The sequence below is a fragment of the Cupressus sempervirens genome, chromosome 9 (assembly GCF_028749045.1).
Source record: "Cupressus sempervirens isolate cs-2001-9-10 chromosome 9, ASM2874904v1, whole genome shotgun sequence".
NCBI classification, from domain to species: Eukaryota; Viridiplantae; Streptophyta; class Pinopsida; order Cupressales; family Cupressaceae; genus Cupressus; species Cupressus sempervirens.
In genome coordinates, this window is record NC_143126.1 from 422,702,648 (window position 1) to 422,729,385 (window position 26,738).

The following is a 26,738-nucleotide window of genomic DNA, read 5'->3' on the forward strand; positions in this document are numbered from 1 at the left end:
CTGTCCATCACCTCTTTGTTGAACCCATGATGCAATTTAGAGATTTTATTCCTAGCTCCCTAAATCTCTCTAGAGCATCCTTGAATGGCATCTTATTGTATCTCGTAATTTTGACACATTCAATAACAAGCTCAGTGATGGAAGAGATGGACTCTAGAGTGATGATAAACATGACACATCCCACCATGACCTTTCCATCATCCTAGGACTATGAAACTTTCTAAGAAAGTTTGTCAATATAAAATTTTATGCCTGTGATGTAATTAGTTAAACCACTCTTCCTAAGGGATGTCCCTAAGCTGCTACTTTTGATATTCTCCCCACTCATTAGGCTTAATCTGATAAGGGTCTCAACCCATCCTTCTATTGTGAGGAATAGAGAATACACACACTACATTAAGAACACACAAACCATAAACAATAGCAACAATAAACTCAAGATATTTGTCACCACCACTTTCAATAGAAAAACTGAAATGGCAATCCAAATCATAAAAAAATCAATGGCAAACAAACCATATTAAGAGTAATAATGGTCATATCATTACTACACAATTTGGACATGATCATGGCAGATCCCATCGTACACATCGGTAGAGATGGATAGAGAATCGTCCCAAGATTTGCATCCTTTCATAAATTTCCCCATGCTCACCATCCTTTTCAAGACATTATTACCCTTTCAAAATGTGTGTTGAAAAGACACAACATCCAAGTTTCTTAACAGATGTTTAATTTTAACAATCACATCTCTGCCATTCCATCATATTGTCACCGCATTTTTTAAAGTGTTGATGATGTTTAAGGCATCTCCTTCAATGATAAGCTTCCTCACATTTTGTCTAGTTAGGACAATGACCCTATGCTATAGAGCTAGGAGTTTGACTACATAGGCTGTCTTGACCCCAAAGTTGACTCAATAAGAAACCAACATAATATCTTTGAAGTTGCTGAAAAGGCCACCTCCACCCACACAACCTAGGTTTCCCATAGAGAAACCATCAAAATTTAGGTTGGTCGAATTTGGGTTGAGGGAGAGGGTCTTGGTAAATATTTTGTGACTACAAAGTATAAATTAGAAAAGTATTGAGATAAATAAATTAGCATAAAAACAGAAAGACAAAATATTTTAAATCAATTATTTAATTCATTCTTATATATTTAGACCCTATTTAGAATACAAATGAGTGAATATAAATGAATAAAATGAGAATGAATTTTAAAAAGAGGACATAATGATCATATAGTCATAAGTTGCATATAGAAGTCATGTTGTCTGTGCATGACAATGGAAAATTTGACAAGTCATTCATTGTGTAGACAACTACAATGTACTAGTGCAAAAGATAAGTGAGACTTTGTGATGCCCAACTTCTTAAAAGTTACTTTTATTAATTAATTTAAAAATTACATGTAATAGTTTTATGAATTTTAATCTATTAAATAATATAAATGATTATGCACATGCATTTTGGCCCTCTGTAACAAAAACCTTAAAACCATAGCCTATCCAACAAATAGATAAACATTTCAAATTAGGTCCAACCATTTAAAGGAAGGCACCTGTCTCTTTAGGTCCACATGTTCAGCAGCAAACGTGAGCTACAAAACTAACAATTTCTACAGTAATACCAATGACATCATCTCACAATATAAGAAACCGTGTAAAGTCCAAATCAGAAACTATATATTGACTAGGGAAAAAATAAATTTAATAAAATGATAAAAGAAAAAAATTACTGAATTCATCAGCTAAATCTGGCTATTTCGTACCGTGCAATGACCAGTTCAACCAAATTGACCATTTAATTGAAATGCGTAATCTAATACTCACTCGGAATTTCACCCGCATTTGCAGCTCCAAAACCCATATCACTTTTGTAATTTATAAAAGTGTTACAATTCATCTGATAAATAATTGATGACAATGCGGCCAAGTGGCGTCGTTGATGGCTTTTGGTTATAGAGGAGCTAAAATGCACTTGCATAACTATTTTGTTTATATTTTTTAACAAATTAACATTTATATAAAAAATTATAATTAATTAATATAGAGAAGCTAAAATGCACTTGCATAACTATTTTGTTTATATTTTTTAACAAATTAACATTCATATAAAAAATTATAATTAATTAATAAAAGTGCATTGTGGTCCCTGTATATAGACAGTCCGTCGTTGATGCCTTGTAAATCCAGAATAGCGCTGAGATGCATCATAGGGTAGGTACCCATCATTTCCACCTTTATTCACGCCGGCCAATTCAGACAAGCATGGTGCAGAATAACGCGAGTCAGAATTAGCTGCGGCAACCCTCGGGAAGCCTGACATTTCATGAGTTGGTTGGAAACAGGAATCTGTTGTTCTTGGATTATTCACACTGCTACCATTGTTCGCATGATTCATCTGGCTTGAATTCACACTGCTAAATTTGTTCACATGATTCATCTGACTTGTATTCTCACTGAATATATTAGAGAGGGATGCCTTCTCTGGAAAGTTCAATTTGGCCCTTCTTCCTCTGAATTTTAAAGCGGCATTATCGTAGGCTTTTGCTGCATCTTCTGCGGTGGAGAAAGTCCCCAGCCAAACACGAACTGCTCTGTTTGGGTCTCTGATTTCTGCTGCCCATTTGCCCCACGCCCTCTCTCTCACTCCTCTGTAACGATGCTTCTTCTTCTGGGCATTCGAATTTGCTTCTTTCACCACACGCTGCTCATTTTCTTTTCTTCTCATTATATGCTCCTTTTCTTGCTTTCCTTTTACACAAAACTCTAAACCACCAGAAATAAAAGCATTACAATTGAGAAATATTCTTTCATATTTATAGAAATCGAGGAAAATTAATTGCACATAATAACATCTTTTAAGACTGTAAAGTTTGTTGTCCTGACTGTAAAATATGTTTTGTGAATTATTTCAGGACTACGAAAAATCCGTCTGGATTATCAGAAACGCCGCCATCTTTTCAAAAAGATGTTTTGAGCACCTGTTATAGATTGCGACTCAGCTGGAAGAGGTGAGAATTTGCACTCATTTTTTCCATCGATATTATTGATTATATTTTTTATTTTTTCACTGGGAGGAGAAAGTCTGCTGAATATTTTTTGTTTGAGTAGTTTTGAAATGTATTGTGTTTTTTCAGAAAATTTCATTAAAGTTTACATATTTATTGATGTCTGGAGAGAGATCAGCGAGATCTTGTTTTCCTACGATCATCAAGGGTTAGTTAAGAGTATTTTTTTTCTGAGAGCTTAAATTGTAAACAGTCTCAGTTGAAAATATATAATATGTCATCAAACCTTTGACAAGGTATCTAGTTAAAAAGTTCTCACAGAGGAAAATTTTAAAAAAAATATAAGGGTTTTTTCCTTATGTTTGTAGGTTCTAGATTAAGGGACAGTGGAGTCAAAAATAACTATTCTATCCTCTGTCATAGCAAATATTTACTGTAGGGAACATGACATTTAGCAAGGTAATTCTTATCTTTAAATGATGCAGCATAATATAGGTCTGCTTATCAGATATTACGAATTATCAGACATTATGAATTCATACACTCTAAAATAAAATGGAGTTGATTAAAACTAGAATTATTTTTTATCCAAATGGAAAAGGATAGAATAAATTGAAAAGGAATACATTTTATAAAGATAATCTTATGAAAACTTTATTGAAGAAATGTCTCCAAGCTATTAGTGATCAAGAATTAAGTAAAGCTATAGAATAAAGTCAAAAGGAATGCATTTTATAAAGATAATTTCATCAATACTTATTGAAAAAATGTATCCAAACTAATAGTGACCAAGAATTAACTAAAGTTAGGCAAGAGCCTACAACACAACAGTAACTTGTGAGCCTCTCATGTGGGAGGTCTTGGGTTCGAATTCCCTTAACACATAAATCAAAAAAAGAAAAAGAAGAAGAAAAGAATTAGCTAAAGTTGACTACCCAAACTTAAGCAAGGATGAAACAATAAAACATGAATGCTTCATGATTTTAATTACTATAAATAAGTTATAAGTATATGTTGAGCTTTTAACAAAGAAAGAGAGGAAACTTTAAAAATGATAACAAAGGAAACCTAAACAATATTTCACAAGGGTTATGAGGAAGAACTTAAATGTGCAAGTGCAAAAAATAAAATAAAATAAATACCATGAATATTAGAATGGAGTAGAAAAGAATAATCCCTCAATTTATTTGAGTTGGATTTAAATTTTAATAAAATGATAACACTACCAAAAACAAATGAAACTATGTCTTATCACCTCAATTGATGAAAATAAAGAGGCATGGCACACTAAACAATCTCAATGGAATAAATATTGGTTTGAAATAAAAATACTAATTTACATAAGTAATTAAAATGAATTCTAAAAAAGAGTTTTGATAATAAAATCCAAATTTTGGTCTACATGCAATTTTCGACACTCGTTCTATGGCTGACTTTGGGATTTTTTGTCATGATTCACATTCTCTGCTTGTGATCTTTTTTAGTGGCTGGCATCATCATTCTAGTTGTGTGGTGGAGGAGATTCTCTCTCCTCCACGTGGTTTGATTTTCTGACCCTATCTTTGTTTTTGCTTGTTTCTTTCATTTATTTCGATGTTGTTTGCTAGTCTCTCCATTGTGCGAGTTATGGATCCATTAATGGATCTAGTACTACCTGATGGTCTTCCTCCCAAGGCACCTGATATTAGGTCGGTGCATAGCCCAACCCCCATTATCTCGCCTTCATCTGCTTCGGCGAGCTCTGTTGGTGTGCCTCCCATTTAGACTTTTAAGAAATCCTTCACTGAAACTATTGCCTCGGCCTTCAATGAAATCTCCCCTGCTACTTGATTTGTTCACGCTGTTACGGAAGAAAGACCAATCAAAGAAGGTAAGACCTCTCTCCCTGCCTTGGCTGAGGCCTTCATTCTTCCAAATGATGAAATGATGCAAGCTATTTCTCTTGAAAAGGTCCAGCTCTCAAAGACTACCATTTTTCTTGCATGTGTTGATATTGATAAGTGCCCTCCACAAAAATTTTTAGATGATTGGTTTAACAATGTTTGGAACATAAAGATGGGGCTAAAAATTTCCTTTTGCAGGCAAATTCAACGTGGTCTATTTATTATTTTCTTTCAAAATCATCAATCGCAGGTGGAAGCCCTAAAACGCCACTATTGGTCAATTGGGAAAACTTTGTTTAGGGCTCTTCCCTAAACCCAAGAAGCTTTCGAGGATGAGATCTTAGCTTTATCGTGCCCTAGATGGTTAATCCTGAAAAATCTTCTGCCCTTTCTCTGGAAATTTTTACCCCAACTCCTTGAGGAATTTGGCAAGATCATCTGGATAAATGAAACTGCTCGGTTGGTTCCCAATATAGATACAAGGGTTTTAATTTCCATTAAGCCTGGAATTGATATTCATAAGAACTTGAAAGTTAACATCAATGGCCAAAGTTTTTCTTGTCCTCTCAAAATTCTCGGTGGGTTAAATGCTTGCTTCTTATGTAAAAGAGAGAGACATCAAAGGAAGGATTGTCCTATCATCTCCAATAGGAAAAAATCTTATACTAACATGGAGAATTCTAACCTTAATATGGTTGCTACTGGTAATGCCACATTAAGCCGTAAAGTGTTAACTCGCAACCTCGCTCGAAACAATCTATCCCTCCTACTTCTATCCCTCTCCCAAAGAAACCTTTCTAGTCCATTGCTAACAATTCCAATGTTTCTCAAACTCATGTTATCTCTCCTGTTGAACCCAAAAATAGAAGCATTCCAAAAATAGCCTATCGCCCACTAGCTTCTAATGAAGTTGTTTCAATTAAAATTGCTCATTCTGATGAGTTTCAACCTATCATCCACAAGAAATGAAGAAAGAAGAATGCTCAAAAACTGGCGTTGGAACAAATTCATTCTCACAAACCTAGAACAAATCCCTTTGAGATTCTTAATTCCAAACCTATTTTATTGCTTGAGAATAAACCTTAGGATGAGAACCCCTCTAATTTGAGTTATACTAATGATATAGTTTTGTCGGACAATTAAGACCATATCCATCCGGACCCTAGTCTGGATCTTATTCCTAACCACATTTCCTCTGATAAAATTAATACTAAAGGTTGTTCTTGTAAAAATTCATATTCTACTTTAAATGAAATAGAAGACAATTCTATTATTGAAGTTATTTATGCCAATCCCTTATTTAACAAGGCCCAACCTCCTTTTCCTAAGGAGCTTTCCTTGGGTCAAGATTGTGTGGGAGGTAGTGATGAAGAGGATGAGATTGAGAGGCTCCCTATTGGAAATATAGATGAAGTAACTAAGAGGGGAGGGGTGAATCAGTTACCACAAAAATAATTCCAAAAATCCCTTAGATGTCTATAATACTTACTTACTACTGATACTTGGTAAATAGTGTTGGAATACTGTAACTCAGTAGGTTAACTAATTACTGATCATCTATCATTCATTTTTATTATTATGCTTACAAAGGTTAAAATAAATAAACACAAGAGACACTAGATTTAATGTGGAAACCCAATATGGAAAAAACCACCAAGTAACTAGTCACCAATTTTCTCTCTTTAGAAGTGAGCTTTGTTAGGAGCCAACCTTGTTAAAGGTTACAATGCACACTATTAGGTGTGACCTTGTTAGAGGATTTAATCACCTTGTTAGGAGTGGCCTGGTTAGAGGTCTTTACAACAATTCAATTGAACTATCACCTTGTTAGAGGATTTACAAAATGACTGTTAAACCAACTCTGTTAAGAGATTCTAGATTCACTGTTACAATGATTAGAAAGAAACAATGAGGTGACCTGAGTGATATGCAACTTATCTTTTGCTGATTACAGATCTTTGTTTGGCTTCACTGGATCCTTATTGATCGAATACAACTTTGCAGCTCCTCTAGGATATCTAATCCTTCATCAAAATTCATTCAATATTCACTTATCCTCATCCATATATTTCACTCTTCCTTTTTAATTCACAACTTGAACATCTAAATATATACCTTCCAGATTATCAAGTTGACTCAAATATAAGTTACAACAATTGAAAAAATTATTACATCAGTCGGCTACATGAAATAATTAAAACAATAAAATCCTTCACTAGCCGACCCAGCTCGATGACCACTACTCCAGAATGGTTTTCTAGTGTTAACCAAGTGAGGCGCGGTAAACACTACAAACCCTACAAAAGTCCTTTGGAGACCGAGTGAACTCGGTTAGCACTGACCTTCCTTTGCTGACCCTATGAGCTCGGTAGAAGCTAACTCTCTGCTACATTTCCTTTGATAACTGAGTAAGCTCAGTAGATGTTAACTTTTCTTTGTTAACCTTGGGAGCTCGGTTAACACTAAATTTTTGTTACAAAATCCTTTGATGCCCAAGTGAGCTCGGTAAACATTAACTTTTCTTTGTTAACCTTGGGAGCTCGGTTAATACTAACTTTCTGTTAAAAAATCCTTTGATGCCTGAGTGAGCTTGGTGAATATTCAATTTTCTTTGTTAACCTTGGGAGCTCAGTTAATACTAACTTTCTATTACAAAATTTTTTGATGCTCGAGTGAGCTCGGTAAGAACTGACTTTACTGAGTAATGTTCAAGAACGTTCAGTAGACACTATAAATTGATTTGTTGATCATCGGAGCTCGATAGACTCTGTCTGATGACTGATATGACATTTGTGTAACATCAAAGACAATACACAATTAACAATTGTATCCAACAGTCTCCCTCTTTGGCATTGATGGAAACACAACATGTCATAGTAGAATGAAATTTGAAAATAAGTTTAACAAGTCTTTTTCTGTCAGAACAACCTTTTATATTAGATAGAAAACTCTCCCTCTTTCAGTAATCTCCCTCTTTGAAGGAATTTCATAGCAAACTTCAAACAAAATTCAGAAAGATATGATAGTAAAACTCTCCCTCTTTGAAAACACATGCCAAAGACAATACAACTTAAATGAATTTTGATGTACCTTTAGTATTGATTCATATGCAATATTTCCTGATTGTACTGCATCAACTGATAGATCTTCAACTTGGTATGCATTGATGCATCACTAAAACTTTATTTTAGTGAACTTCAGATAGGGGAGTGACCCCTAACTTACCTCTTAGATACAAGAATGCATCCTTAGGTAATGGCTTTGTAAATATGTCAGCAATTTGTTCCTTTGTATGAACATATTCCAATCTGATCTACTTATCTTACACCAATTCTCTGACAAAATGATATTTTATTACAATGTGCTTAGTTTTGGAATGTATCACTGGATTCTTAGATATGTTTATTGCACTTGTATTATCATAGAACATAACAACTGGCTCTTTAATTTCCACCTTCATGCCTTCCAACAACTGTTTAAACCAAACAATATTAGAACAGTTTACTGCTACAACAACATACTCTGCCTCTGCTGTAGATTGGGATATACAATTTTGCCTTTTGCTTGTCCAAGAAACCAACCTCTTTCCAAAAAAGAATGCTCCTCCACTTGTACTTTTTCTGTCATCAAGGTTTCCTGTCGAATCATCATCAGTAAACACTTTCAAATCTAGATTACCTCCAAATTTGTACCATAAACCATAATCTTCAGTTCCTTTCAAATATCTCATTATTCTTCTGATTGCCATCATGTGATTTTCTCTTGGTTTTGCTGAAAATCTTACTACAATACCAACTGCAAGGGCAATATCTGGCCTAGTATGAACTACATACTGCAACTTTCCAATCATAGATCTATACAATGTTTGATCTACTTCTTTTGATTCATCTTCCTTGGCAAGTTCTAATCTAGTACACATAGGAGTCCCAACTGGTTTACAATCTTCCATACCAAACTTTTTCAATATCTCCTCGATGTATTTTGATTGAGTGATGTAGATACCATTTTTATTCTGCTAAATTTGAAGACCAACAAAGAATTTGATTTCTCCAAACATAGACATTTCAAATTCCTTGTTCATTTGCTCTGAAAATTCTTTGCAAAGATCATCATTCCCTGTGAAAACAGTATCATCTACAAATATTTCTACCAAAACAATCTTATTATCTGGTCCTTCCTTTATATACAAGCTACTCTTATCATTAGTTCTTTGAAAACAAATCTGAATAAGATAGTTATGCAATCTTTCATACCATGCTCTAGGGGCTTATTTCAGACCATACAATGCCTTGTGTAATTTGTAGACCATTTTCTTCTTATTTGGATCAACAAAACCGTCAGGTTGTTCAATGTAAACCTCTTCATCTAGTATACCATTGAGGAATGCTGACTCGACATCCATCTACTAAACTTTGAATCCTTTGTGAGTAGCATATGCTAGTAAGGTTTTGACTCCTTCCAATCTTGCAATAGGAGCAAAAGTTTCTCCATAGTCTATTCCTTCTTCTTGAGCATATCCTTTGCATACTAGTCTAGCTTTGTTTCTTGATACCTTACCATCTTCATCCAACTTGTTTCTGAATACCCACTTAGTTCCAATCACATTTTTATCTTTAGGCTTGGGTAAAAGAGTCCATGTCTTATTTTTCTCTATTTGTTCTATCTCTTCATTCATAGCCTCAATCCAACTATCATTTCCCAATGCATCATTAATATTTCTAGGTTCAAAATCAAAAAGTAAACAAGTACCTTTCAACTTATTTCTTGTCATGGTTCCTTCATATTTGTCTCCAATGATTTGATCTACTCAATGATGTCTCCTGACATATTTTGCTAATTCAAGTTCCTTGCCTCTTAAAAGAATTTTATTGTTATCTTTTTGTACTTCAACTTCAGGTTCTAGCTGTTCTGGCTTGGTAGATATTGGCTTGGGTCTTTTGGACTCGGTAGACACTTGCTTGGTAGCATCTGAATGTAACTCGGGTTGTTGTAGCTCGGTTTGAACTTCTTGTAACTCAGTTACTAATGACTCAGGAGTAAAAGATTCATGATTGACTGGTACTGCATCAGGTTCAGTGAAAAGAAACTTTCTATAATCTTCTAGTTCCCTTTTGCTTTCTTCTTCAGTCCTTTCTACAATCTCATCAACTTTCACATGTGCACTTTCTCTGACTTTGTAAGTAGACAGGTTCAAACATCTATATGCTCTACTTTTGCAAGAGTATCCCAAAAATATTCCTTCATCACCTTTTACATCAAATTTTCCTTTTCTAGATTCTTTCAAAATGTAACATTTACTTCCAAATACTTTTAGATAACTTACATTAGGTTTATAGCCATACCATAGCTCATAGGGAGTTTTGAATGAGTCCTTTTTAAGTTGTACTCGGTTCAAGGTATGAATTATAGTGCTGATAGCTTCCTTCCAGTATTTGATAGCAATATTATTTTCAATCATTAAGGTTCTTGCACAATCCATGATAGATCTGTTCCTCCTTTCAGCTATTCCATTTTGTTCAGGAGTTCTAGGGGCTGATACCTATCTTTTGATTCCTCTTTCAATGAAAAAGTTATTGAACTCATGTGAAATGAATTCTCCACCTCTGTTTGACCTCAAGCATTTCAATCTTTTTTCTATTTCCCTTTCTACTCTTGCCAAATACCATTTGAATTTCTCAAATGCTTTTCATTTTTTTCTTAGATACATGACAGTCATTATTCTTGAGCAATCATCAACAAAAAGAATGAAGAACTTTTCTCCAGTATAGCTTTCAATTCCAATGGGTCCACATAAATCAGTATGCACAATTTCTAATATATCTTTAGACTAATAGTTTTTATTTTTAAAACTAGTCTTTCCCATTTTACCAATCTGACAATTCTTGCATAGACCAACCTCAGGTTTCTTTATATTAGGAATGCCTCTTACTTTCTTGAATTTTCTTATCTTCACCAGGTTATAAAAATTGACATGACATAATCTTTTATGCCATAACCAACTTTCTTCAACTTGAGCAATAAAACATGAACATTCACCAAGTTCAAGATAAAATAAGTTACCTTTCATTTGAGTGGCTGATCCAATCAATTTTCCTTTGCCATCCACCAGTCTTGCTTTTTCATGCATGAATTCTACTTTGAATCCATTATTGAGTAGTTGTGCCACACTTAACAAATTATGCTTTAGTCCTTCTACCCAATAGGCATTATCACAAATAAGTTCTTTGGTTAGAGAGATTCTTCCTCTTCCTTTTATACAGCAAGCTTCATTGTTACCAAATCTTACACTACCACCATCATAGTCTTCAAAGTATTCAAACTTAGTCTTATCACTAGTCATGTGATGAGAACAACCACTATCTATGATCCATGTATCATTTTTTCTCATATGAGAAATGAGTGCCATTTCCTCATCATTATTAGACTCATCTTTCATAGCAATGTAGACAATTTCATCTTCTTCTTCATCATTAGAATCATTAGAATTTTTAGCCATAAAACATGTTTTCTTACCTTTATTTTTGAATGATTCAAAGTCTTTCTTGCCATTGTACTTGTAACCTTTCTTCTCATCTTTGTTCTGCTTGTTTGGGCACCTAGCAGCAATATGACACACTTCTTAACATGAAAAACAGATTAGAGGAACTTTACCTTTATATTTTCCTCTACCTCTAGAATATTTTCTTGCTAGTAGAGCTTCAATCACCTCAAGATCACTATCTAAACTTTGGTCTGATTCATCTTCACTTCCTGATTGAGATTCCTTTTTCTTTTTACTTTTCTCCTTGAGTGAAAGCTTGGCTTCAAATGTCGATTCAATGTTTTTGGAAGCTAGATCATAGTTGTCAAAGTTGTCTAGTTCAAATGCAGTTAATCTTCCAACTATGGCCTCTAGATTTATGTTGTGATTTGCTTCACATCTTCTTTCTTGAATTGCAGAAATTTTGATTGCATAAATGGGAAGTAGAGTTCTAAGAACTTTACTTATAACTATCTCCTCCTTGATATCTCCTCCAGATGCTCGGATTGCACTGACACATGCTTTGACTCTTTCAACATATTTTGCAATGTTTTCATCCTCTCTCATCCTCATCTGATCAAATTGTCCTCTCAAACTTTTTGCTTTGGCTCTTCTTACATTATCATCTCCTCCATAGATTTCTTTTAGATTTTTCCACATTTCAAAAGTAGATTTGCAATCTTTGATGTCATCAAATTCTTCATAACTCAGAGAAGATGCTATATCTATCATCATAATGTTGTGCATCTTCTTTTTAGCAATATCATTGACAGATAGTGTACTAGCTAGTTCTGCATATTTTTCGTCAAGGTATTTTAGTCCTATATCTCCAATAGAAGCTAGATGAAGTCTCATCAACCCTTGCCATGCTGAGAAGTTGTTGCTGTTAAGTCTTAGAAGTTCCCTCTTATAAGACATCCTGATCTTTGACTTAGATCCTTGAAATATTTTCCTGCAAGAACCAAAAGCTCTGATACCAATTGTTGGAAATATAGATGAAGTAACTGAGAGGGGAAGGGTGAATCAATTACCACAAAAATAATTTCAAAAATCTCTTAGATATCTATAATACTTACTTACTGCTGATACTCAATAAATAGTCTAGGAATACTGTAACTCGGTAGGTTAACTAATTATTGATCATCTATCATTCATTGTTATTATTATGCTTACAAAGGTTAAAATAAATGAACACAAGAGACACCAGGTTGAATGTGAAAATCCAATATGGGAAAAACCACCAAGTAACTAGTCACCAATTTTCACTCTTTTGAAGTGAGCCCTGTTAGGAGCCAACCCTGTTAAAGGTTACAATGCACACTGTTAGGTGTGACCTTGTTAGAGGATTTAATCACCCTATTAGAAGTGGCCTGGTTAGAGGTCTTTAGAACAATTCAACTGAACTATCACCTTGTTAGAGGATTTACAAAATGGTTGTTAAATCAACTCTGTTAAGAGATCCTAGATTCACTATTACAATGATTAGAAAGCAACAATGAGGTGACCTGAATAATATGCAACTTATCTTTTTCTGATTACAGATCTCTGTTTGGCTTCACTGGATCCTTACTGATTGAATACAACTTTGCAGCTCCTCTAGGATATCTAATCGTTCATCAAAATTTGTTCAATATTTGCTTATCCTCATCCATATATTTCACTCTTCCTTTTTAATTCACAACTTGAACATCTAAATATATACCTTCCAGATTATCAAGTCGGCTCAAATATAAGTTACAACAACTGAAAAAATTATTACATTAGTTAGTTGCATGAAACAATTAAAACAGTAAAATCCTTTGTTGGCCGACCCAGCTTGGTGACCACTGCTCCAGAATGGTTTTCTAGTGTTTAACCAAGTGAGGCTTGGTAAACACTACAAACTCTGTAAAAATCCTTTGGAGACTAAGTGCACTTGATTAGCACTGACCTTCCTTTGTTGACCTTGTGAGCTCAGTAGAAGCTAACTCTCTACCACATTTCCTTTGATAATCGAGTAAGCTCGATAGACATTAACTTTTCTTTGTTAACCTTGGGAGCTCAGTTAACACTAACTTTTTGTTACAAAATGCTTTGATGCCCGAGTGAGCTTGGTAAACATTAACTTTTCTTTGTTAACCTTGGGAGCTCGGTTAATACTAACTTTCTATTACAAAATCCTTTGATGCTCGAGTGAGCTTGGTGAATATTCACTTTTCTTTGTTAACCTTGGGAGCTTGGTTAATACTAACTTTCTATTACAAAATCCTTTGATGCTCGAGTTAGCTTGGTAAGAATTGACTTTACTGAGCAATGTTCAAGAACGTTCGGTACACACTGTAAATTGCTTTCTTGATCATCTAAGCTCGGTAGACTTTGTCTGATGACTGATATGAGATCTGTGTAACATCAAAGACAATACACAATTAACAATTGTATCCAACACTCCCCTCTTCGAAAAAGAAAGGAAGATCTCTTGGGTCAAAAAATAAGGAAAAGTATGGAGACCAAGTTGGTCTCTCCACTAGAACTCATAACACTAGTTCCTCATGAAGATCTTGTCCTAGAATGTGAGAGGCCATGAGTCTCCTAATCGTAAGTTTATTGTAAAGAAGATGATTAATATGCATAGCTCTATTGATTGCTTGATGCTAGAAGAAGTTAAAGTGGTAGGTTTTACTCTTGAACGTGCTTTTGATCACATTTGGAAAGATGTTGTTAAGTTTGTCTCCAACAATCCCAAAGGAAAATGAGGATTTTCCCTTCTTCTCTATCCTAAATGGGCCAAACTTATTCTTAATTCAGGTTCTTCCCTATGTAATAGGGTCTCTTGGGTTATCATCAAAGATTATGATGCCCATTTTGGTATTTGTACTGTGTATGCTTCCAATGATTATAAAGAAAGAATCTAGTTGTGGGAGTGGATGACTTCCTTGCCTAAAATCCCCTAGATAGTTGGAGGGGACTTTAATATGATTGCTTCTAACTCGAACAAGTCTAGAGGAGCTCCTTTTGATTGGAAAGGTTCAGAGAAAGTTTATTGGGATAGGTTTCTGACTCATTTTAATCTTTTTAATCCTGTCTTTGATCATACCTCTTGTGACAACTCAGATCTTAGATTCACTTGGTGTAATTTTCAACAGGGTCCCAACCATATATATTCTAGGCTTGAGAGGCTCTATGCTAATCGTGAGTTCTTTTCCTTCTTTTCATTTCCCTATTCTCCTATTGTTACTATTCACCCCTCCTTATCTGATCATTCGCCCATTTCTGCCACCATTCTTCTTCGAAATGCTATCCCTTTAGCTACCTCTAGGGGCAAAAAATTAATTCTTAACTCTTCTCTGCTTAGGGATCAAGATGTTCTAGTTGCCATCAAAATGGTTAGTCTTTTTAATCTTAGTAATAAACAATTATCACACACTGCTAGATGGAATACCAATATTTCTTCTTGGCAAAAAAAATTTCAAACTTTTGGCCAAAAGAAGGCTAAGGATTATAGGTAAGAGGAAAAACTACTCTTTGAACAACGTCTTTCCTTGGAAGTTAGTATTTAGTCCAACCCCACATCACATAGCCTGGCTGAGCAAGTCTCTATTGCTAAGAATAAGCTTAGGAAGCATCAGCAGATCAAGTGTACATGAGCATCTATCAAGGTCCACAATCAATGGCTCCAATTTGGGAATAAAGGATCAAAATTCTTCTTTAATCTCCTAAAACATAAACATGTTTTGGAAAAAATAGACAGAATTATTGTTGATGAAAGAGAAGTTCTTTCTCTTCCTAACATCACTAAAGCTTTTTGGGACTATTATTCTAATCTCCTCTCCTTTGAGGCTTCTTCTAACTATGTTGATATTAGAGATCACTATATGAATCTCATCTCCACTAAGATATCTGAGGAAGACTATGTCCAGCTCCAAAATATGGTTTCCCCTTAGGAAATTGCTGATGTTATTAGTAAACTTAAGGATGATAAAGCTCTGGGTCTAGACGGGCTCCCTATTGAATTCTATAAGGCTAACATAGATTGGATCTCACAAGATCTATATAATTTATATAATGAAGCCTTTGAAAATGGCTCTTTGGGGTCCTCCATAAATATTTGTATAATAAAGCTCATTCCCAAGCTTGACGACAAGGCTCTTATCAAGAATTGGCAGCTTTTAACCCTGCTTAATGTTTATTACAAGATTCTTGCTAAAGTCCTTGCCACTAGACTTGAGAAAGTGCTCTCCAAATTTATTTGCTATACTCAAACTAGTTTCATTAAGGGTAGGTACATTTTGGAAATTTTAATTACCATCTGGGAAGCTATGGAATGGGCTAAGACCTCCAAACAAGATGTTGTTATGTTAGTTGTGGATTTTGAAAAGGCTTATGATAGAATTGAATGGGATTTTATTATCAAGATGCTCAGAGTTTTCGGCTTCCCTCCTATTTTCTATAGTTATGTTAAAGTTTTTCTTGCTGATGCCTTAGCCCTTATTGAAATCAACGGTATTTTATCTCAACCCATTAAGCTTTCTTGCTCCATCAGGTAAGGATGCCCTCTTGCTCCTACTCTATTTGTCATTGCCTCTGATGCTCTGTTCTACCTCCTTTGTGATAATTCCCTCTCTCCTAGAGTTCATGGGATTACCCTTCCTGATAACTCTAAACTCTTGAATATTCAATTTGCTGATGATACCTCTCTGTTCTTGGAGCTTTCACAACATAATATTCATTGCCTCAATCAAAAGTTTGAGATATTTGAAAAAGTGTCAAGGGCTCACATTTCAACTTCTAAATCTATTATGCTTGGTTGGAATGATACTCCTACTAATTGGTTTGATCAATTTGGTTATACTTGGGGTGGGCCTAATAAGATAGTCAAATACCTTGGCATTCCCTTCTCTGTGGCACCTTCCCTCAATGATATGTGGGGGTGGGTTAACGAGAGGATCTTCCATAAACTTAATAATTGGAATCATAAGACTCTTTCTCTGGTTGGGAGGGTCCAAGTTTACCAAAAAAAAATCTTCTTATAGTATTTATTACTCTTTTGCCTAGATGTTTAGTAATTGTCAAATCTTTGAAATTCAAAAGATTATTCACAGCTTTCTTTGGTCCGATGGTAGAGGTAAAAGAAAAGCTCACTTAGTGAAATGGAACTAGTTTCATCTAGATAAAAAGGCTGGTGGCCTTGGTCTTAAATGTTAGAGTAAGTCATTTATTACTCTAAGTGCTTTAGCTCTCTTAGGTGCATATAATTAATATTTTATATTAATCATAATGTGCAAACCTAGCTTTCTTTCCTTTAGGATTTTGTTCACCTTAAAAGGTTGAACTTTTGTATTTTATTTTCATAACTTAGAATACATTTTTCTCTCACATTTTTGAGAACTTCTAAGCTCTGCTTTTTCTATTTTCTGTCTTCTCTTCATTGCAGGATATTTGCATGCAGGTGTTCTTGAGGGTCTGTGAAGTTGGATTTCTTAACTTCTACATGGTATCAGAGCAAGCCTGCTACTTCCTTGTCTGAAGATTCTTGAAGCCACGATTCGCAGTTAGAAACCCCAGCTTTTTCAGAGTTTTTTTCTTCAAAAGGGTGAAGGGTGAATTTTTGGCACACTTTGGCCTCTAACGGATGTCGCCATTGGATCCAGAAGGCTGTTTCCAGTAAAAAAAAATATTAAATTTGTAATTTTTGGCTTCTGGGTGTTTGGAAATTTTTTTTTGCCCCGCTTGCATGTTGCCATATAGTCGTAAAGAACAAATTTTTTTTTAAAAAAATCAAAAAATGTTTAAAAAAGGCACCCCACTGGTGCTCGGCCTAGTGGCCACTATAGCACCTCTACCATGCCACCCACACACCTCTTCGTAGCTGCAACACCACCGCGGTTCCATCGTTTCTCAACCGCCACTAGCGTGCCGGCCTGCAGCCACTGTGGCTCAACTCCGCCAGCGGTGCCACCTCCTGGGCTCAGCCTTTGCTAGTGGCTTCTCCGTTTGTTTAAACTGCTAGCTAACATCACCGTACTGTCAGTTGACATCAGCAATCCACTCAGCTAGCATCACTTCCTAGTGACACATCATCAATTTTTTGACATAGCTGACATCACTTTTTGGACAGCTGACATCACATTTTGATTGATGAAATCATCTTTTTGGGCCCCATATTTTTTCCCAGCGACTGCTTGGTGATGGCCATACAAGTGTCAATTTTAAGCTCGTGTCTGTAATTTTCTAGAGAGCCTTTTTTTGGAGCAGCGGTCAGTTTTTTGCTAATAACTTGAGCATATGGATGTATTTTTATGATCCAAAATAATTTCCAGAAAGATGACTCAAAGATGGAGACATTGGTGCTAGTTTTGTATGATTTTGAGTTCTTTTGAGCTTCCAAATTTGGTGTTGAAGTAGAGACTTCTATTTTCCTCTTCTCTGCATCCAAATTCCAGGTTCTTTTCTCAGTTTTTTTATTTTTCCATAGTTGTTGCTTTGGTTTTGGGGGATACTTTTTATTTATTGTGTGGGGAGCATTTTCTATTCTATAATTTGCTTCAGAATTAGACCCTTCTACTTCTGTCTTTTCTTTTTCTCAATGTCGAATCCTTCTGTGATCTGGCTCACGCCGCACAACTATCACACCTGGAAGACACAGATGACCAGGCTTCTCATGTCAAGAGGCTTATGGTCCTACCTCAATGTGAACCATCCAATTCTTACATGCCCTTTTGAGGTTCTATAGCACAGGAAAAAAATGGATGAAGCCATGGGAATGATTGCACTCAACATTTCAAACAGTCTATTATTTCACTTGGATGGTTTGACTACTCCACGAGCTTATTGGCTCAAATTTTAGACTTTGTTTAGTCAAGTGAATTAGTTCTGAGCACTTCAACTTGATGCAGAGTTGACTTCTTTGACACCTGATGGCTTTCCCACCATTGAGGAATTCTTGATGAAGTTCAAATCTCTACTCACAGTTTTGCAGGGATGTGGTAGAAACAAAACAGATGATGAGTGTATTTTTTTGATACTCTCAAAGTTGAGAGGACAGTATCAGATCTTTTCTTCCACTTTCTACTCCACTATGGATGCCTTGGGTAATAGACATCAGATGTCCTCTATTGAGATTTTCTGTGATAGGTTAACTCATGAGTAGTCGAAGCTCCCTTAGATGGATTCACTTATAGGTTCACCATCACAGGCATTACTTGCCAAGGATACACATGAGCATAAGTCGAAGCAAATATCTATTTCCTCTTCTCAACCCCCTACTAGTCCATCCTCTTCTTCTAAGAAGAAGGAGAAAAAGAAGACTGAGACTCCTTCTTGTTCCTATTGTTAGAAAGGAGCTCATGATGAGACACATTGTTTTCAGAAGAGATTTGATGGCTATGAGAAATAGATTGCAGATTTGCAAGCTCTTCTTCAAAAGAGCTCTATTTCATCCCCATCCTCTTCTACCTCTTAGGGGTCTACCTTTCAGTCTTCATACACCTCTTCGACATCTTCACTAGATTTTGGACAGGGTCATGCATTACAGGCTTCTCTTGCATCCCCTTCCCAGGTCCCTTGGATACTAGATTCAGGTGCTTCTCACCATATGGCATCTTCTCAAGGGGTCTTCTCCTCTATTGAGGCTTCTCTGATTCCTCATATTCTCATGGGGAATAAGACTGCTCTAACTGTCTATGAGAAAGGTTTAGTTCACATTCAGGATGGCACATTTAATGATGTATTGTATGTTCCATCTCTCTCTGCCAAGCTTCTCTCAATGTATCAGATTACACATAGTGGATCAGGGAAGTTAGTTGAGTTCACTACAGATTCAATCTACATTCAGGATAGTGCAATAGGTGGCCTTATTTCTATAGGAAAAGTTGATCATACCACCCGTCTCTACACCTTCTCACACGTTGGTCCACCATCTCCATTATCGGAGGATACTTCTTCTCTTTCGCGAGAGCATCATGTGGTGCAGTCAGGACACATGAACCTTTGTATTGTTCCTGAGTTCACCACACCTCATTTCATTGAAGTCTTTTCTTCTTCAGCTCTTCCAAACCCTCCAGCTCCACTCATCGAGCCTTTAGGAGCACTTGTTGCGGATTCTATAGAGGACGATCATCTCCTCTTTCATGACAATCTCAACACACCTGCATTGGGGACTCCTTTTCAGGATCCTCATGTCTACTCTTTTGAGCATCAGTTAGGAATTACTGTCATTCAGTGGTTTCCTTGTTCTGTGCCCTTGTTTCTTCCGCATTGGAGTTCCTTTGGCTCATTCATTTCTACAGGGACTCCATCATTTTGGGGGAGCTTTGATGTCTCATTTCTCTCTCATGGGGGGGTTGTTTATGGTTTTGAGAGAGTCTCTTGAGCCTTTTTTTTTCTGTTGTTTTTTCATCTCTTTTTGGAGAGGGGTTTTTGCCATTGGGTTTTCTCCTTTGTCTCCGATTTACAGAGATTTTCTTGTATTGGGTACCTGATTAGGCCTTGTTATCGGGACCCATTTTCCTACTTTCATAGCTTTGCTAGGTTAGCTTCCTCCTAAGCTTCACTTAAGGTGGGGTGCTAGAGTAAGTCATTTATTACTCTAGGTGCTTTTTCTCTCTTAGGTGCATATAATTAATATTTTATATTAATTATAATGTGCAAACCTAGCTTTATTTCCTTTAGGGTTTCATTCACCTTAAAAGGTTGAACTTTTATATTTTGTTTTCATAACTTAGAATACGTTTTTCTCTCTCACATTTTTGAGAACTTCTAAGCTCTGCTTTTTTCATTTTTTGGCTTCTCTTCATTGCAGTATATTTGCATGCAGGTGTTCTTGAGGGTCTGTGAAGTTGGATTTCTCAACTTCTACATTAAAGACCTCAGACTTCAAGGAATTTCTCTTGCCTCCAAATGGATTTTCCAAGCCTTTGAATGTAATGAACCCTAGAAAGTCCTCATTAGAAATAACATACAGTGTGGCGCACCAAAACATGCTAAATCCTAGAAGGGTCTCCCTTTTTTTGACTTAGTGGTTGGCCGATTTGCTATTTTTTTTCAAGGGACTTGGGTTTTTCAGTCCATTTGGAAGGCTTGGGAGTCCGTCTGCAGCTTCATTAGTAACACTAGTTTTGATCATAAATATTCCATTCACAAGGAGCATTCTATTTGGTGGAACCTCACCTGTGCTAATAAGCCTCTTGCTCTCACCAAAGGTTTCTTTGCTAGAGCTTGGAACTCTAGAGTTATTAAATGCATGATGGACATTATGGAACATGATTTTCCTATAAGTTGGGATAGTTTGTCCTCTCGCCATGATCTCCCTAATTCTCAACTCAGCACTTACAATCTTATTAGGAATGCTTGCACTTCTTTGAATCTCTTTAGGAGCATTGATGTTGATTCTCACCACTTTCTATACTTTAGATGGAAGGATGGGACCTTGCTTACCAAAATCAAAGCTAAAGATATATATAAGTTCCTCAATTCTAATACCTCTATGACTAATCATATTAATAACATTTGGTATTGTAATTATAGTACTTTTGATTGGCATAATTCTTTTGATAAATTATGGAAGTTTCCCATCCCTCCTAAAGTTAAGTGCTTTAAATGGTAGCTCCTTCTTGACAAGCTTCCTGTTAGAAATCAGCTCATTGCTTTTGACACTTTCTCTATATGTAGAGTTCCTAAAACCATGAGGCATATTTTCTTTGACTGTACTTTTGACAAAGAGATCTGGTTAATGTTTGGAATTTCAATTACTAAACATGTTTATACTATTGAAATTATTACTAGTTTTATTCAAGGATCGAGAAATTATTCTAACCTTTTTTGGCATATTCTTTGATCTTTCATTCTTTGGTACATTTGGAAATGTAGAAATGAGGCAAAGTTTCAAGGCATAGATAGAAGTCTTATTGGGTTTTATAGAAAACTCGCCCATTTTAAGATTGCCTCTCAGTTTTGTTGGATCATGAATCTGGAATGTGACAAGCTAATGAGATTCCTTAAAGATGGACACATTGTTATGTTTATCTATGATATGGAGCATGGTTATGAAATGGCCAATATTGTTGAAGACAAAAATGCTTTTGATAAAGCCCTAGACAGCCTGATTGAAGAGATTAGATGCACCAATGCTCCTCGTATGATAAGCTGGATATGTATGCTCAGTGTTTGAATAGGAAGAAGGTTGTTTGGATGGAAGGAGCACAAGGATAGACAACCTAGTTGGAAGATTGGGATGATATTCTTAGTTAGCTATTCTTTTTGGCTACCCCTCCTTTTTTGTATATTCGTGTTATTTAGCATGAGATATTGATACTGTCGTTTGGTCTCTTGGGCTTGCTTTTTGCCCTTGTGAGTTCATTGTATTTTTTGATATTTTGTACTCTCAATGTTTAATATTAAAAAAGTAATTAAAATAAATGACATAAAAAAACATTTCTAGGTACCTCATCTAGAAGTAGTTGATACAATTTGGGTATATAAGACTTAATAAAAGATTCATGAAAACTTTAGTAATTTAAAAAAAAAAAAAAGTAGACCATAAACATATTGAGCAAGAATGTATTGATGATTCTTAAATATTTTCATTTTTTGTATGGATAGATAACACCAAAGTAACATAAAATTTGGTAGCGCAATAGATTAGATAGTTCACCAACTAATTGTCAAAAATAGTATATTAGTTTTTTTTATGAAAACTAGCTATCACGACATCAAAAGTTATAACTATAAAGAATGTACCACCAAAGAGGTTAGGTAGTTAAGGCACTAATGGAAAGGGTTAGGGGTCATGTGTAAAAACAATTTCCACCCAAGCTAATAGGTCTATACTAAATGCAATCACACATGAGAAAGTATGCTATCAAGGGTGGGATTCGATACTTCCCCATCAAAGTTATCAATTTTGTTAACACAATTTTTTTGCAACTATACAAAAAGATCAAATTCTTAGTGAGAGTCCCACCAAAGAGGTTTTGGGAGTTACGGTCCTAAAGGCAAGGGTTGGGAGTCTCACATGACTAAAATTGTATGCCTAAATGTCATCAAATTGAAACCAAATTTGATACTTTAAGGGCCCATTTGGCAATGAGAATACAAGCAGAATTGGCATATGTAAATTCTTAAAATTTTGAATTCTTTGTTTGGATGCACCAAATCGGATTTGGAATATGAAATAAAATAGGAATACGTATTCCAATTTTGGCCCAAAAATGAGGTTTTTCAATTCCACCCAAATAGCTGGAATTGGAATACGTATTCCTATTCCAATTTTATTTATTTTAGAAAACATAAATTTTTGGGTCTGCGGATTCCCCATCAAATTTTGGGTGAACCAAACAAAGAATAGGAATATGTACCCCTATTTTCTAAAATAAGTATTCTAGAATAGCTATTCTCATTCCCCTATTCCTATTCTGAAAGCCAAACAAGCCATAATAGATCAGATACTTCATGAAATGATTGCCAAGAGCCTTAAGAAATAGCTTTATGTCACACACCCCAAACAATTTGAAATGTATTTCAAATAAGATATTATTTATAGATTTAAGAAGGAATTATATTCTTTCAAGAAAATGATAATAACATGGAATTCCAATTTTGACTCATAACTATTGTAGAATTTTTCTGTAAAAATCACTTAAATTCTAATCTTTATATCAAACACTGAGGTGGTGACTTATTTTCTTAATTGTATATGTGACTGAGCCTATATACACCATAAACAATTCAACATAATTTATAAAGTTGCCCACAATTATGACCAAAACAATTTGATATAACATTTTTGTAATAGACACATGATATGTTAGAAAAAATCACCCTAAATTATTAGAAAGAATTTTAAACATTATAATAAAAAAATTTAAATTTATAAAAACTTAAAAATAGAAAATCCTACTTTCCAAATTGAGATTACAATTTATCAAGCTATTTTTCTTTCCAAATATCATTAAACATCTCTACGTAAAATTTAATTTAAAGTCCTCTCCATCAGAAGGCTTCGTAATAAATTGGGAAAAATGTATCCATTGAAATAAAAATATAAATTTGTTGATATCAAATAAATATAATGTCTTGGATATCAGTGAATTTGACAATTCTCATGGAGAAGCAAAAATTTATCTACTATATTATTTAACACCATGTATCTTTTGGTATTAGTAATGAAGGTTTTTCTTGGGATTCTCTACTCCTATGCTATTTCAACATATGTAGTATTAAGTTGAACCTTAGAGAAAATGTTGTTTGGCATAACCTAATTAAAGGCTAGATTAAAGCCAACTTTGATGGGGGATTCAAATGGTAATTGTATTGATGTTGGGAGTTGTCCATTTGGTTCCCAATCTAACCACATAGATGAGGTTAGTTAACTCTTCCTTGTTATTAAACTAGCCAAAGCTAAAAAGTGCAACTACCTTTGGGTCAAAGGAAATTCAAAAAACATTGTAACTTGTGTCAATGAGATAATGAAACCCACATGGACAATATTGACTATTATCAAAGAGGCTAGATTAATTTTAAATACCTTTGAGAAAGTAATTATTTCACATGTGTATAGAGAGGCTAATGCCTACATGGGTCACACTACCAACCTAGGAGTATGAGAGCAAGTAAGGATATCAAGGCAAGATAATCTTATGAGAGATTGCATTTTGAAGTGAAAAATTTATGAGGACAAGACATGTTTCCTCATCTATAAATTAAAGAGGCATGAAGAATTCATTAAAAATGTACAAGAGTCACAATAATTTATTAAGGTGGAAGTAGGACATTAAGAAATGCAAGTAATCACATGCTTTCTGGGTGATTTTAATGCCTCTTCTCCTTAATCAAAACAATTTCTAAAGACATATGTATTGCAAATAAGATAAGTTTTTTGGTAAAATAATGGGTGATCTACCAAAAAGGAATTGAACAATTTCAATGAGTGGAGGGATGAACTACTTGTCTAGGAGCTACTAGTTAATGGTGGTGTGAAGTTGTATTTGGAATTTCTCCATGGTTTTGATCTAGAGGAAACAAAGAAATTTTACAAAGGATGAAAGAAGCGCAGTGTTACCATGTATGGGGTTTCTTTCCCCCTTAACACCAAATTCATCTTTGACATCATAGGACTGCCAAATTAGGAGAAGGAAATTTTCAAGGAAAGGAAGAGAATTGAGGAAGTGTTGAAGAATTTTTTGAATGATAAAATGGACAAAAGGCCCTTATTAAAATGGGTAGTTATTTTTCTTTAAAAAAAAAACCCTTATGGTATTGTGTTCTGAGTTGTGTGAGAGATTATTTCACCCTAAATGGTAGGATTCAAAGGGTGCATTGCTTTTATTTTGTGCTTTTGAATCACTTCCACTATGGGGATAAAATTGCTTTCCACTACTACATTTTGCACCCCCTAAACCAAACCGTTTCTAGTTTTAGGAAGAAATCATACTAGCCTATTCTTCAAGAGGGCCTTATTCTTCTCTTTATAGAATATTGTAAATCCAAAACTCTTATCGTGAGCCTTAATATGAAGTTGAAAAGGAGAAAAGGAAAATCTCATACTAATAAGAAAAAAAAAGATGAGGAATGTGATGATACAAGAATGGATATAGATGAGGAGGAAGAGTCTATGGACTCTAAGGAGGATAGGATTTTTGAGGATTTCTGGGGTGGAGATGGAGATTGTATGGAAATAGGGGAAGAGAGTAATGATACCCTTCCCACTAAAAGAAGTAATAAACCCTCTATATCCCCTTTTGAAAGGAAGATTTCTAGAGAGGATGAGAAGGAAGAACATATTGAGGATGCTAGTAAAGAGAAGAATATTAAGATAGAGGAGTCTCCAATTAAGAACATAGTTGGGTACCTAGTATTTGATTCTGAAGATGATCCTATGGATGGATATTGTGAGGGGGAAGAATTATATTCTTTCTATTTCTATCGAGGGTGATCTTGATAATGTTTGTAGGGCGAAGGATAAAGCGAAGGCCTCCATTTCATTTGATAATTGGGTCATCAATGAGATTAAAGCCATCAAGGAAGAAGTGGGTAAAATAGTCAAAGATTTGCAACAAGATGTTGAAGCAAAGAAAAACCTAAAAGATAGTATCCTATGGAAAATTTAGGACTTAAAGGTCATTGCAGACAGTTATACCAAAATCCAAGGTCTGCCACAGAAACTCATCACAATTTTTTTAAAATGTTTTATTTTACACTAGCATAGTTTTAATTTTGGACATCATCATTTCTATCTTTATATTTTGAAACTATTAGGTTTATGGTCCCTCTAAAACCTGTTTTTATCAACAACAAAAGAGAAAAGAAAACAAAAGAAAAAACACCCAATAGTTATAGTAGTATATTTAGTATTCATTTGTCTATTCTTTTACAAATCACTAAATACTTTGATTCATTTATTCAATGGATTGATGCCATTATTTAATGATTTCAATTGCAAAAAGAATATGAAACAAAGATTTTTAAAAACTTAGTAATTAGATGCAATAGAAAGAAAAGACCATCACCAGTTTCTGTGTAGATCGGTGTTGTTGCCGTCGAAGTGTTGTGATCGTATCGTTGTCTCTTGCAAATACAGGGGTACTGACCTGCCTTCGTTTCAATCGGATAAAAGGCGCCTCCATTAACTGGAGAAGCCATCGCCAATCTATCCTCTGCAAGCCAATCGCCACTGGTTGAGAAGCGGATATTATCATTGCTATTGCTAAAATTGAGAATGACCCGCTTTGGATTCGAACCCAGATCCGATCCATTTCCCTCGATCGCCATTATGTAATCGCTTTTTCTACTCACCTAACAGGACACCAAAGGGTTAACCTCTTGTATCGTTGAATATCTGAACCATTGTCGTGTTTTGTTAGGGTTTTGTGAATTGAAATGGCAGACCCTTCGACTACTTAGAGACTCGGGTCTTCCAAGTCTTCGAAAGACTTAAGGATCCTCGAATTTGACGGCTGACTATTGGTGCTTCTGTCATTTATCGTGGATCGCTTTCTTTTATGCAATGGCTGTGAGGATAGGATCAAATTAAAAATGTAATTTAAAAAAAAATTATTGCGTGGTTCAAAAATTCTCTTTTACTAAAATTATGCATTTGACAAATGTTTATTCTATTTTATTTTATTTTTCATATAGTGTGATGAAAGATTTTATTTTAGGCAAGAGCGTACAACACAATGTAAATTGTGAGCCTCTGATTTGAGAGGTCTTGAGTTCGACTCTACACAAGATTAATAAATAATAATAATTAATCATATCACATAATAATAATTAATCACATCACATAATAATAATAATGGATCTTGACTTTGGCCTCTTACTAATCATTAAATAAAGATATAGGATTC

At 35.0% G+C, this 26,738-nt stretch overlaps 1 protein-coding gene and 1 long non-coding RNA gene across 3 annotated transcripts; one reads left to right on the forward strand and one right to left on the reverse strand.

Annotated features, from left to right (window-relative positions):
- Positions 1–1,851: 1,851 nt before the first annotated feature.
- On the reverse strand, positions 1,852–26,354 carry LOC149539101 (uncharacterized). Its single transcript, XM_089800445.1, has 2 exons — positions 25,899–26,354; positions 1,852–2,773 (listed from the first exon to the last, which is right to left on the reverse strand). The coding sequence occupies exons 1-2, from the start codon at positions 26,158–26,160 to the stop codon at positions 2,130–2,132; spliced, it is 906 nt and encodes a 301-aa protein (XP_089656571.1). The 5' UTR covers positions 26,161–26,354; the 3' UTR covers positions 1,852–2,129.
- On the forward strand, positions 2,522–3,310 carry LOC149539102 (uncharacterized). 2 transcript variants are annotated; one of them, XR_016356163.1, is made up of 3 exons: positions 2,522–2,660; positions 2,923–3,018; positions 3,145–3,310. It is a non-coding gene; the product is annotated as an uncharacterized LOC149539102 (long non-coding RNA). The 2 variants fall into 2 exon arrangements; XR_016356162.1 differs by having other exon boundaries at positions 2,923–3,310.
- Positions 26,355–26,738: the final 384 nt, after the last annotated feature.

What these genes read in the sequence shown, in the direction of transcription:
- LOC149539101 (XM_089800445.1), bottom strand. Translation starts at nt 26,160, where the DNA reads ATGGCGATCGAGGGAAATGGATCGGATCTGGGTTCGAATCCAAAGCGG. An exon ending in ACCGATCTACACAGAAACTG is followed by an intron (nt 2,774 to 25,898) that starts GTGATGGTCTTT and finishes CTGGTGGTTTAG; the next exon opens with AGTTTTGTGTAAAAGGAAAG.